The sequence below is a fragment of the Mytilus edulis genome, chromosome 6 (genome assembly GCF_963676685.1).
Source record: "Mytilus edulis chromosome 6, xbMytEdul2.2, whole genome shotgun sequence".
NCBI lineage: Eukaryota > Metazoa > Mollusca > Bivalvia > Mytilida > Mytilidae > Mytilus > Mytilus edulis.
In genome coordinates this window covers 69,211,367-69,225,797 of record NC_092349.1, presented here as the reverse complement: position 1 = coordinate 69,225,797, position 14,431 = coordinate 69,211,367, and the positions used below count along the sequence as shown (strand labels likewise).

At 29.7% G+C, this 14,431-nt stretch overlaps 1 protein-coding gene across 1 annotated transcript in view; it reads left to right on the top strand.

Moving 5' to 3' along the window:
- The window catches only part of LOC139526574 (scavenger receptor cysteine-rich type 1 protein M160-like), a 76,815-nt gene extending 73,897 nt beyond the window's left edge, over window positions 1–2,918 (top strand). Inside the window, exon 18 of the mRNA XM_071321732.1 lies at window positions 418–2,918. Coding sequence (XP_071177833.1) covers window positions 418–535 — 118 coding nt within the window. The 3' untranslated portion in view covers window positions 536–2,918. The remainder of the gene's footprint in view (window positions 1–417) is intronic.
- Window positions 2,919–14,431: the final 11,513 nt, after the last annotated feature.

Sequence of the window (14,431 nt, the reverse complement as noted above, 5' to 3'; positions counted from 1 at the left end):
ACCATTTGCTAAGTTGTGGAGTCATGACCATTTTTGTGTAGAACTATACTTGTTACAAAAAATTGAGTGCTTCTCCTAATAGTAATCAATGGATTTTTTAATGTACATGTAAAAAACAAGGAGATGGAGAATGATTGCCAATGAGACATCAGTCTAACATATTACAAGGATGACTACAGCTAGAAGTCAATATTTGCCTATCAATAATGAGCAGAATGGAAATGACTTTATAATTACTAAGTTGAAAAATATGTGTCTTATTCATTTGTCATTTTTGAACAATAAAATATGCTTAAACTATAGCTGTTATAGAAACACTTCCCCTTTTATTTTCTTTCAAGTTCCGTATCAATTACATATAATTCCAAACGCAAATATCTCCAATTGAAGTTAAAAACATATTATTTTTGTTTGAAGGAGTACATCCAGAAGAGCAGAGATACCAGGTCGATCAGACGATTGCGTCGTTTACCACAATGATGGCCATGATGATGATTATAAAGATGAAGGTCTGATGTATGAGACATTAGAATAAAACAAATGCACACAACACTCTGGATGAAGTTACATCAGTAGACTTTCATACCACATCTTCTTTTTTATACTAATGTAACATACATTATTTCAAATTGAAAATTGTTCAAGTTAACTTTTTTGTAAAATCAATTGATATGATTTTTTTCAAAACTTTTTTTTCTCGGAAAATCTTTAAGCCGTTTGCTCAATTCCCTTGATCTTAATTCACACCAGTGTTATTTAAAATAAAAAATAATAGTCTGTTCTAAAATTCACGTCATAACTACCTAATATGTGTAATTTTTGGTCAACATAATTAACAGACGATATTATATAAATATTTAAATGCCTAAATATCGGTATGACGCAAATATCTAAAAGATTTTTTTTGTTATCGTACTAATGTATAAGAATTATGTTTTTTTTCAAACACTGAAATTTTTTCGGAAATGTATCGTTTGTCTTTGAGGTACACATCAATTCATGTGGGTTGAGGATATAAGAACCGAAAACATGTTAAATATAACAATGCGGTCTTCAACCACAAACGCTGCATATATTTATGTATAAATAAAAACAAAAACACTTTAAACATTTAAGTAAAATTATTGTTAAATCCTTTCAATGTGTATCATGTAGAAACTTTGAGTTTTAAATTCCAGAACATTGCAAAATCGGATTAAAATTCGGCCACTAAAATCAAATCAGAGACATTCGGTCCCATCGCTTCAAATCAATTTATGACGTTAGTTATATACATATATATTCACTTTTATATTTGAAAACATTGGACTTTTGATTTCGATTGAAATAATATGAAGGCTGTAACAAAAACTATTTTCTGTATGCAATAGGGTAAATGTGTAATTTCAATATTTCATTCTTTGCGAAGTGCATTGACTGTCGCCATTAATGCACAAAATGTAGAAATCCCGGTTTGCATAAGTTTTGATAAGTGTTCACATTGTTACCCAGAGAATACAATGTCAACCGCGATGCAACCAAGGTTGACAATGCTTTTTCGAGTGGTACCAATCTGCTCTATCACCATCTCAGTTATGTGTTATTTTAATTATTATACTGAATGTCCTATCATTATAGTCTTTTACAGATTAATTTTATTTTAAAAGTATGTTCTATGACGTACATACATAACAACATTAATGCGGGTATTAGAGAAAAAAAAGTTAAGCAAGATGGTTTATTTTTTATTTTGACAGTCAAATAATAAAATCTTAGCCAAAACGTAGAACATAAGCATGGTATTTTTAAAATAACTTGATGTAAATTTAATTCATTGTCCTCTAATTTGTCGATTTTTGATTGGTTATGACGAGAGGGTTACAATAAAAAAAAATGTCACCCGCTCAGTCATGTGATAGAGTAAATTATCACCCTCGTATAAGCCAATCAAAATGTGGCATTTTAACATGAAGTATAATAATGTCAAATATCACATGCTTTGATAGAACCAAAACTATTTTATAGTGAGAATTGTACAATATTAGTGTTTTTGTATGAGAATTGTATGTTTAAAACTGAATAGTTAGTTGATCTCGTAATTATTTTAAAATTAAGAAATGGATATAGTATCAATTCTTGTACATAGTTTAAATTTAAATTTAATTTTTTTAAAGTTTGCTTTGTTTAAAAAAAAAAATATATTGTTTGGCTTTTTTGCTGTTCATGCATATTTGTTAATCTTATATTTTTTTCTTTATTCTATAAAAATGTACCTGATCAAATACATGTACAAGGATACCAAACAATCAAATTATTTCTTAACGATGTACTTACAGAGGTGAGGTTTTGGAATTTTTGTCAAATGTTTGGACTCCTTGGTGTTTTTCCATACAATACCATGTAAAATATTTTTGCCCCATAACACCCATTTATTTTTCCATATAAGACTAAATAGCTCATGAAAGGTCATTTATCAAAATTTTAGAAGATTCTTGATTTTCTTTCTTTTGTTTTGAGACCCAAATAATACCAATGCAAATATAAGGTAAAAGTCCGAGCCAGTCTTTTCCCGCCATATTTTAAATCTCAAATATCTCGAAAAGGAGGTCCATGACCTATCAATATTTTTAGCTTATCTTTATCCTTTATTGATGCGCTACCAGCTTGTAGCATCAATTTTAATTTCTTAATTTCTTAATTTTTACCTAACCTCACCTAAGTACATCCTTAAAGCAAAATGTTAACTTATCTTTACTTGTTTTTGTACGACGGATTGTATGTTAAAAACTGGACAATTAGTTTATCTCGTAATTGTTTTAAAACAAACCAATGGATATGATGTATTTTCTAGTACATAATTTTGATTTTAATTTTTACTTTTTATTCTAAAGTTTGCTTTGTTTTTAAACATATTATAAAATTTGGCTTCTTTGCTGGTATTGCATATATTTTTATTACCAGATAGTTTTGTCAATTATATTTAGATGTCTGTTCAAATACAAAGGTTGTATGGGAAACAAGCCTTATATTTCTTGAAGTTTTATAGATCCCTCGTAGAAATATTTAATATATTCAAGCTTTAACAAAACATATGAAACGTTTTTTGTTATCAATTTTAAAAAATACTATGCATAATAAATACAAGAGGCAAAGTATGAAAAAGCATTAAATCAGTCAATGAATTTATATTTGGATCCCAAGCAATCTAATAACATTAAAACCACAATGAAACTTATAAAATGTGTCAGTAAATTAACTACAAGTCCAATTATATCATGCACACTCTGCCAAAAGATGCTTTTAGAGTCATTAGTTATTTTGTAAATAAATCCTAGTCTTTTTAGCAATAGGATAGTAGTCATTGCAAAAAGTCAGATAAATATTTTAGTGCGAATAATAGGGAGTAAAACCGTGCTGCATTACCCTCTATTTTTTATTGTGTAGCAATACTGTGGTTGTTTCTTTATTTTTTTCTTAATGAAATAGATGCACTTCACGAAGTAGAACACATACAGTACTTTATTTTTGATGATTTTTGTGATTGTCACAATTTTCATACATCATGTAGATAAAAAAAAAAACCTTTTTATTCTGCTTGTAATCGCAATCTTAGTATGCAAATATTTTGGTATTTTATGATATCACTAAAATTGCAATATATCACATGCTTCGATAGAACCAGTAGGAGTTCATATTGAGAATTATAAAGCGACTGCATGTTTGTCCATACAACTTAGTATAAAAAAATGGTCAGTTGATTTAGACTTTTAAATTTATTTAATCGTACGAAAAAAAAAGTAAAATTACAAAAATACTAAACTCCGAGTAACATTCGAAACAGAAAGTCCCTAATCAAATGACAAATTCAAATGAAAAAACACATCAAACGAACGGACAACAACTGTCACATTCCTGACTAAGTACATGCATTTTCAAATGTAGAACTAAGAAAGGATTAAACAACATATCAGAAACTTTATGTGGTTTTTTTTTTTTGGTTGTTATGATTATGATCATTATGTTTTTGTACGAGACCTGATTTTTCAAAACTAGATAGTTGGTAAATCTCGTGATTTTTTTAAGAACAACAAATGAATATGACATGATATCTTGTACATACTTTTTATTTAAATGTTTACCCTTATTTTAGGTTTGCATATAAATGTGCTTGATTTGTAAACAAATTTTTAATATTTGGCTTCATTGCTGTTTATGTATATTGTATGATCATTTATTTTTTTCCTATTTTTTTCAAAGAGTTGTCTGTTCAAAATCAAAGGTACTTACCAATCCCTATATTTTTTTAACCGAGATGCAAAGTTATCTATATTCATTTTAATATTGGTTTTTATCAGAGTGAAATCGCACAACAAACTGCATGTATCTGCATTATCTAAAAACATTCTAAAAAGCTTTGAAAACGCTATCTTTTAAGTAATATTGGTTCTTTTGATTATTGAAGAAGAAATCATTTTCATAATTCAATAAGGAATTTGTGTGTTAATTTGCCAAACCCATGATCTTTAATGTTAATCTTTTTAATATTAGAAAATATTCCATAAGAGCTTTGGAAACTGTCTCTTTGACGTTTGTTGTTGCTCTTGATCTTTGTTATAAATCAAAGAAGACATTTTGCATTCAACAAAATCAATTTGATAAATACATACTGAAATATAATCATGTATATTGTTTTTAATACTTACTTTTACGTCTTTAAGATTTTCTTTCAAAATTTAAGTTTTATTTAATTTTTTCACCATGTATTCATAGAACATGTATCACATTCATTTTTGTGGCTAGAACTGAAGTAACGCATTTAATATGATTTTTTTTTAAACACACAAAACTAAAGCCACCCATACAAAAACAATATGCCATTCATTGTTTTAAAATGTACGAATGATTAGTTTTCAAAATTAAAGCAAAAAAAAAAAAAAATGCATGTCCCCGAAAAATTTCTCCAGATGGCTTTTTAAAAATTTATCATAACTTGTTATGCTTTTATCGCGCATGCAACAAAGCCATCAGTGTCGATAACATACAGGTTCATTTAAGTTTCTTAAATAACATTGCCACGCGTTCAGGAATCTGATGTGCAGTAGATGTCGTCTGTTTATGTGGTTCATACGTGTTTATCGTTTTGTATTTAGCTTAGACCGTTGTTTTTCCCGTTTGAATGGTTTTACACTAGTAATTTTTGGGGCCCTTTATAACTTGCTGTTTGGTGTGAACCTAAGATCCTTGTTGAAGACAGTACCTTGACCTATAATCGTTTACTTTTATAAATTGTGACTTAAATGGAGAGGTGTCTCATTGGCACTCATACCACATCTTCTAACATCCATTAAATATTGAAACTGTAGTTACGTTTACTTTCTTGAATGATAAAAAAACCCACGAAAATCACAGCTCAATGTGATACTCATTGTTGTTTTGTTTTTTTGTGTGAATATTTCTACATTTTCCTGAGGAAGAGACCTTTAGTTAAAGTTGTTCAAATATCGAAAATAAATGAAATCATCATCATGCTCATAAACTCGACAAAACTTTAAGAAAGCCTTTTTATGATTAAGGGATAAAATCTAAAGCAAAATTTCTCATTTCAATAATTAAAAATATAGATTATTTTTGTTGTTTTGTAGTTAACAAATACATATAGTTTTGGTTGTTTATATAGACGTTAATGACTTTCTTCAAACTTTGTTGAATTTTAAGAAATCAAGACATCGGCTTCTACATGATCAATAAATACCTATGTAAAATGTTTTTATCGTTTTATTTTCTTCCTTATGTTTTTATAAATTGACAGTTTTTGTAGTCACCATTACATTTTTACACTCACTGCAGCAATTGCAGGCGAAATGTTTTGATCAGTAGACCGCTTTCCGGTTCTGAATATTGAAAAATTAGCATTGAAGACCTGTTGGTGACCTTTTGCTGTTGTCTGCTCTGTGGTCGGGTTGTTGTCTCTTTGGCACATTCCCCATTTCCATTCTCAATTTTATTGCTTACCATGACTTTTATTTTCTTTATCTTATTAAATAAAGACAGAAAACTTAAAAAAAAAGATTATTGAGAATCGTACAAAATCCTTATTATTTTTTCATAATATTTGTAAACAAAAGTGCGATTGTTGAATTTATGAAATTTCGGACAGGATTTTTTCCCCGCAAAAATCAAGTTTGCTTATTTCCCCCAAAAAAATATTTGAACCTTGTTTTTTTTCTGATTTGTTGGTTCCATTATATCTATACTATCAATATATCACAATCTTTTATAAGAAAAAAGCTTGTTATTTTGAAACAGAGTAGCAAACATCCTTAGGACCTATCTGTTAACATGCAGACGTATACATTCAGTGATACATTGTACATCTGTGTAAACTGTCACAACAATTTTCATTTATTTGATAAAAAAAAAATAGATTTTGTTATTTAAAATGTAGTCAATGTTATAATAGTTAGAGTAAGCAAAGTCTTTGGTTATGTATTTTGAAAGAGAGTTTGTACAGATTCACATTTCATTGTTGTTGAAGATCAGGAAAAATTGTTTGAAAAATCACAGAAAAACGTATATTGCTGTGCTTTTTTAGTTTATTATGTAATTTTATATTTTTGTTCAAATGTCCTTTTCTTTTAGAAAAATCGGAACTAATAAGTTTTAGAAATAGGTTTACCAACTTGTGTGACTGCATATAGTTAATTTAGATAACCATTTTAAATTGTGACTGAAAATATAGTTCCCAAATTATCGCCTATATCTGCGGGAAAATCAATTTTCAACGTTCGGAAGGTAAAACGAAGTTTCTTACTCAATTCAAAATGCAATTTAATTGTCTGTTACATTAAAAAAAAAACATCAAAATTGTGTTTTTCTTCCAGAGATAGATTTTGTAATTACGACTTCATCATAGAAAAAATTGGTAACGACATGACTTTGAACGTTCATTATCTTTTTGAATATCATTTCCCCCAACTTTCATTATATTTTATGTGCTATGTATTCTATTGCCATGCTTTTTAGCTGATATTAAATAAAAATAAGTCTTAAAACTTGTCAGTCTTTATTATTTTTAATAGTATTTCAAGAAACGCAAACAACGCTACAAGAGAGGGACGAAAGATACAGGAGGGACAGTCAAACTCACAAATCGAAAATAAACTGACAACATCATGGCTAAAAAATGAAAAAGACAAACAGACAAACAATATTACACATGACAAAACATAGAACTAAAGAATAAACAACACGAATACAAAGATGACCGATTAGACGCACAAAACGAGTACGCTTACTTTGCTACAAAAGAAACATGTATTGTAAAAGAAGAGGGACGAAAGATACCAAAGGGACGGTCAAACTCATAAATCTAAAACAAACTGACAACGCCATGGCTAAAAATAAAAAAGACAAACAGAAAAACAATAGTACACACGACACAACATAGAAAACTAAAGAATAAACAACACGAACCCCACCAAAAACTAGGGGTGATCTCAGGTGCTCCGGAAGGGCAAGTTTTTCGAAGGATAGTTCTTTCAGTATTCCATATCCTGGTGCATCTTTCTTTTTGTATATATTATTTGCTTTCAAACAAGGGCTTTAACTTTGGAAGAACCATCTTATTGTAATTTTAAAATTTGGTTTGTTCAATTCTTACATTATCGTCAATAATTAAACACAAATGACATCATCATCATATAAAACAGTTGTATCTAGAATTTAGAAACTAAATTTATTTGATAAGAAGGCATGTTTTTCTTTCATTTGTTACTAAAAATGTACCATAGAATACAGTGCACATTTTTGTGCATACAAAGAAATATCTGAGACAAAATTTTAAAAATAAAATTAAAAGATAGGTTTTACGGTATATTTTAAGAAAAAAAAAGAGGAAAAAATGGTGTCACCAAACTTGTTTTCTTACTACAAGTAAAAAACAAAAATTTCCCTAAATGTCCAGTATAAATTTTGTACTAAAAGAGTTATTTTCCCTTAAATGGCTTATTTGAAAAATTAATTCTATAAGCACTCATGTTTGGTATTTGTTCAAACATTTTTGATAATGCAATGAATAACTAAGTTTATTTATATAAATAAACAGTGTAACAAATAAATTACAAATCTGTCTTCAAATTTGCAGATTTGGGCAAATAACTAGACCAATTATTTACTGTGATTGTACAATTCAATATGGCGGTATACCCCTAAACTACTTTAATTGATAGATGTATATTTTCCATGGTTTGAACAATAAGTCTCCACAAGAGACCAGACAACAAGGAAATTGACATCAGCTTTAGGTCAGCGTACGGCTTTCAACAAATTAGCAAAGATACACAACGTACCACATAGTCAGCAAGGTACATTTTGTACGCAACTGATATTTACAAAATCTTTAAATATTGTGTCTAATCAACACTACCCACTCTGTATATTAACAAATTTACAAATAAGTTGATTCGTTTATTGTTAAAAAGAAGTAAGACAACTCACAGCTTCACGGAAGTTGTAAATTACCTGTTTTAAATGGTGTACAATGAATACAGTTCATAAGGACTTTACATGTAAACGGTTTGTATCAGAATAACACAATAACTAAGAGTACTTTTCATTCTCCATATTGTAAAAAGTCTATAAATGTTTCAATAGGAAAAACAATAAATTTAAATCATGAATAAAACATTTCACTTGAAACTTCTATTGAGCTCAATGAAAATATATCGTTTCGTCCGCTATAAAATGAACTTTTCAGTAATGAAACGTGACACAATGTCAAAATAAATCACAGGACATCCATTCATTTTACAACGTTATTTTATTTTTTAAATGAATAAAGAGTTCACATTTGTTTGGAGCGCAATTCTTTATTGTTTCTTTTATCAGGTTCTTAAATAGTCAGTACGTAAAGCTGATATAATAGTACATTTGAAAAAGAGAAAGTATCAATGAAACTAAAATTGTAAAAGATGTCATGGGATTGGTTCTCATTAGCTTGTATAATAATTCAGCAAATATTAGGTGAATATGTGTTCTTTGTATTACGGATGACCAGAAAGACCATTTCGCGCGGAAAATTGAAATTTACCGTATCATTTGAAAAAAAAGATAATGTACTTTTGACTATGCAGTATGGTAATGACCATCGCTTCCTTTTTAATAACCTCTTTTTTGACTTGGATATAGATGCATAATAGTCATTTTGTCTGTCTTTGACCAGCAGTAGTCTCCTTGTTAAAATACGGCGTCCGTTTCATTGCGCGTGATAGATATATTTGCAGCATTTCTGGTCAAAATAAGTAATAGAATTGTCTACCTTTCTGCTAAATCAACCTTAGTAACCTTTACAAATACACTCTAAGGGTCGGTAGGTGACCTTTCTCTACCCAATTTACATAAAAATTTGTCAAATGATGCAAGTCAACAGCATTCAAGCAATAACATTCTGTTTTTATTGTTTCTAGGGGGCATTGGGAGCTGTATACGGAAAAGGTGCAACGACGCTGATGATGTATTGCTGTTAAACGGGGAATGGCAATCATTAGCGTAATTCATATTTTTTGAACCTGCAAAATGTAAATGAACAATTTCGTATAATAAACACACACGCTGATCTTATATGTGTCGTGCTAGTTTATGATCTGTGCTTATCTGTCATAAAGAATAGCAAGTTGTTATAAAAAATAAAAAGTAAAAAAAAAAACCAGTTGAGAACATAACTGATTTTATTTGGGTTATATATTCAAAACCAACTGTATATCATGTTTAGGTAATAGCAGTATATAACTTTTAACATCTGATAAAGGAATTCAAAATTTGCGAATTATTGAAAGTACAACTAAGGTACAGATGCGCTTATATTATAGTGTTATTATCTGGCTGTTCTGTATTAGCACTGGTATAGAATCAAGGTTTGCTGTATTTGCCTCGAGACCCGTAGGGTCGAGGGCCAATTCAGCTGACCGAGAATCTATACCAGTGCCAATACAGAAACAACCAGTTCATAATACTTTTATTAAATGATAATTAGAAAATTCAAAACCGGATTTGAACGGCCTGTATTAGCCCTAGGGCCAATACGGCTTTTTTTCCGCTGTTTTCTGTATTGGCGCTGTTTTTTGCGTTTCAAAACATTAAGACGTTACAAAACATTGCACATCATTTAACCTGTTTATTTTATGATTTTAATTTAAAAAAATATTATACAAATGTTTTTATGCATAACGATACTTCCAAAGTTAGGAAATGGCGTAAGAAAATTGAAAACCGGAAGTGAACGTCCTGTATAAGCCCTAGGGCCAATACGGATTTTCCCCGCTTATTTTTGAATTGGCCATGTTTTTTTCCGTATTGGCCATGTACGAAGCGCAATGTTAAATCTTGATTTATATCGACAGTGGAACGTTTTCAGTATTGCACATGCTGATTTATCCGTATTATGGCTTATTTGCTCATATCATTTAATAAATCTATATATGTTTCTGAATTCAGTTTTTAATATCCATGTTACATCATTAGTCCCTAATTGATCAAGTATTGCATGATTTCTTATCCATAGGTAAATATTTTAATGATGATATTGTCTCGTTTGATATTGCTTGGATGACTAGACAAAAATGGAAGCTATTATTTTTCAGTGAATTCATTAGAGTACAAACTGTTCACCAAATCAAGATCAAAATTAAAAAAAGATAAAGTCCTTGAAATGAGAAAGCTTGCAAATTGTTGAAAATGCTTTCTTCCGATTGCTTTTATTCTGATCTTTAAAGAAGAACCCACTAAAAAGTGTATATGTATCTTATGCAATTTGGCTTGGAATATGGACATAGATCTAACTTAAATAATTCGTTGTATTTGAAAATAATTCACGTTTCATTTCTTTAACTAAATATGTTCCGTATTGAAGACCGTACTTTAACATATATTGGTTCACTTTGAAAAATTGTGACTTGGCTGGAGACTTGTCTCATTAACACTCGTACCAGTCATACCACTCCTATCTATTATTATCGTCCTTTTCTATGCCTATATCACCCTGCTCAGTCGCTCCGTTATTCTCGTATCACGGCTTTGAAACTAGAGCAGACATTATCACCGACGTCACAATGTCTCAGGAGTAGTTATCAGCGATTTCATAATGTGTGAGGAGACGTTACCAAGCTTGCTTTCATCAAGTGTAAAATAAACTGACTTATAAATAGGAATGGAAAAAAGACCAATAAAAGAACGATAAACAGATAATCGGGGTTTCTTCGTATATATATATATATCTTAAAATATCAGCCAGTCGATACAATGTAAAGCAGTTGGTTCTTTCGCTGCACCAAAAGGTTCAAAGTATGGCCCGCGGCTGATATTTTATGATATCAATGTATAGAAAACCCAATAATCTATACAGATAACTGCAAATGATCTTTTCGAGTCTATAGAGGACACTAAACAAAAATCTTGCATACTACCGTTTTAAATTCTTCATTTTCATTTAATGAAAACAATTTTATAGTTGTGCGTTCGGAACGACTTTCACTAAAAACACTCAAACAAACCAATTTAAAGTTTATCATATATAAATACTTGTGTAATTTAGAAGCAAACATTATAGAAAAATATACAAATCCGGGTAAGGTCAATAATTTCTTTTACACAATTTGCCTTATCAGCTAAAAAATGACTATGAGTGATTTCATTGTTCGTAAAACCAAACCGAAAACGCCATTGGTTGAATTTTCATTGTTTATAACGTATTAAACCAGTTACACAGGTTAGGTGTATGCATTCCAAATATTACAAAAATTAAATTGCATTAGATTCTGAGACGGCGAATAGTAAAGATGTATTAACGACTGCTACTTTAGTCATTTTATATTTTGTTTCATTTCATGTTCAACAGCATTGTTAGTAAAGTAGTTGGTAAAAAACTTGCATCGGGTAATATTGTCTCAAAATAACTTGTTTTGTTATCGATGGTTTTGGTATGGGATGTTTTACATGTTTGGCTTTTTAAGTTTTGATCTGAGCGTCGCTGATGAGTCTTATGTAGACGAAATGCGCGTCTGGCGTATCAAATTATAATCCTTGGTAACTCTGATAACTATTTACATGAAATAAAATTCTTCAAAAATATTCAGACGTTAATATCGTTCTTTTTCATGCTGACAATTTTTCATTTATTGTCACTTAAAAAATATTGAAAGGAGAGCAAAGCAAAGCAAAATAGTCCGAATCATAGATGTATTGACTTCCGAACAGCGGTATACTACTGCTGCCTTTATTTATGGCAATGTTGTAGACTACTTGTTAAAAAAATCTTCTTTAGAATTAATAAACTTAATTAACAATGCGTTACAAAAATCCTCTTTAGAATTAATAAACTTAATTAACAATGTGTTACGAGATAAGAAAACAGTGTTTTTAACCAACCAAAACAATAACATTGTACGACATTTAAAGCCATGCTAATAGGAACTTGTCTCAGTTATTTATGTAGTTTTCTGATAATAATCAAATATCTTGTTCTTTATTAGTCTATTAGTCTGTCTTTCAATTTAATCAACCAAATTTTGAACTAGGATGGAAGTTTTTGAATTCAAGAGACAATAATTCCCTTTTTATTACACAAGTAACTCTCATAAGGATGTTCCATGTGCTGTTATCAGGAAGTCTCAATAAAATATGGAATGATATATTCTGAAATTTCCAACTGAAGAGTCACTAATCTATAATCAGTAAACAGTTACTAAATACAGACTAACTATGGAAGAAATATCTTTACTAAACCTCCCTTGAGTACCTTCAAATCAAACGAATAAATTGCAAACAATAGGATCATCTAATATTTTCTGCAGTGTACTATATAGTTACTGTGAAAGTACTTTAATTCATGGGTATCAATTTTCGTGATTTGAGCAATATTTACATGTTCGTGGGTTTTTAAATTCGTAGAATTTAATATCTAAAAAAAAAAGTAATTGAAAAATTAAAGCCTTTTTAAACGAAGGTTACAAACAGTCTGGAGTGAGGGAAAGTGTAAAGTAAACATTTATCTGTGTAAATCGTAGTGATAACACTAATTAACCCATGATAAAGTGATCAACAGATTAAAGACCATCAACGGTGTTAATTAGGCCATAAACATAATACCTAAAGAAAACAGTAACATAAACAAATGCTATAAACGTATCTTGAGTTGTCAAACAATTCTTATCAAAATCAAGCCCAGCATGAAATTATTATTTGCCTTTGTGGTATTTTACACTATTTCATTTACTTTTATCAAGATCAAGAATATTGATGTAGAAATTCAAGTGCATCAAAGGTGTTAATTAGGCCATAAACATAATACCTAAAGAAAACAGTAACATAAACAAATGCTATAAACGTATCTTGAGTTGTCAAACAATTCTTATCCAAATCAAGCCCATCATGAAATTATTATTTGCCTTTGTATATATGTACGAAAACTATGAGGATATAAAATGAACACTTTATCATACTAGCATATCAAAACAGGAAATTTGACTTTCGTCGATCAAAATTTTTTTTCATGAGAACTAAAAGATCAAAAGTTGTACTTTTTAGGTTATTAAAGATTAAATGGGTATGATCCTGCATGCGGTTGTAGTTCCATGACTTCTATTGAAGTATTCATAGATTTAGCGTTATTCGTTATATTCTCTAGATCATATCAGTAGTCAAACCTACCGATGGGGATCTTTCCATGTTTTGATTTGGACAATTGTTGTATTATTTCGTTGGACAATTAAATTCGTGGATAAATTTATCCACGAAAACCACAAAAATTGGTACCCGACGAATAAAAGTACTTTCACAGTATATATGAAGCCAATAAAACTTCGTTTTAATACTATTAAAAGGATATTATATGATTGGCGATAATTACTGAATATAGATAAGCCATAGAAGTAATAGTCTTAGTGAATAGAATACTTTCAAAACATAAGATTGAAGTTCATGATTTTTTTTATTTTACCTTAGAATTGGTTATTTTTATTAAATTGCACACCTAATATGTTTTATTACTAATGGCTGTAATGTCCCTTGCTGAACTTCAAAATAAATCAAATAATTCATTTTTTTTAATTTTACCTCGCATTTGTTTGTTTTTGGTAAGCTGCACGCACAAAAAATCAAGCAGTGTGCATTGTCAGGCACCTATATTATTCGTATAAGCTTTGGAAGCAGAAACAGAAAAGTTTATGTTGTTACTCCAGGATCCATGATTGGCATCGTTTTCTTGATAATTAACAGCGAATAATATGCATGAATCAGCCAGTGTAACGACTATACAAAGTATTTAAAAAAAACAGTTTTTAATCATATTCCAGTCAACAGTCCATAGTTTCAAGGACTATTACCTCGGTCAATAGTTCAATAAAAAAAAATTTCCGTACTTTTGCATACCGATTTGTCATTGAATGTTCTGCTTGGACGT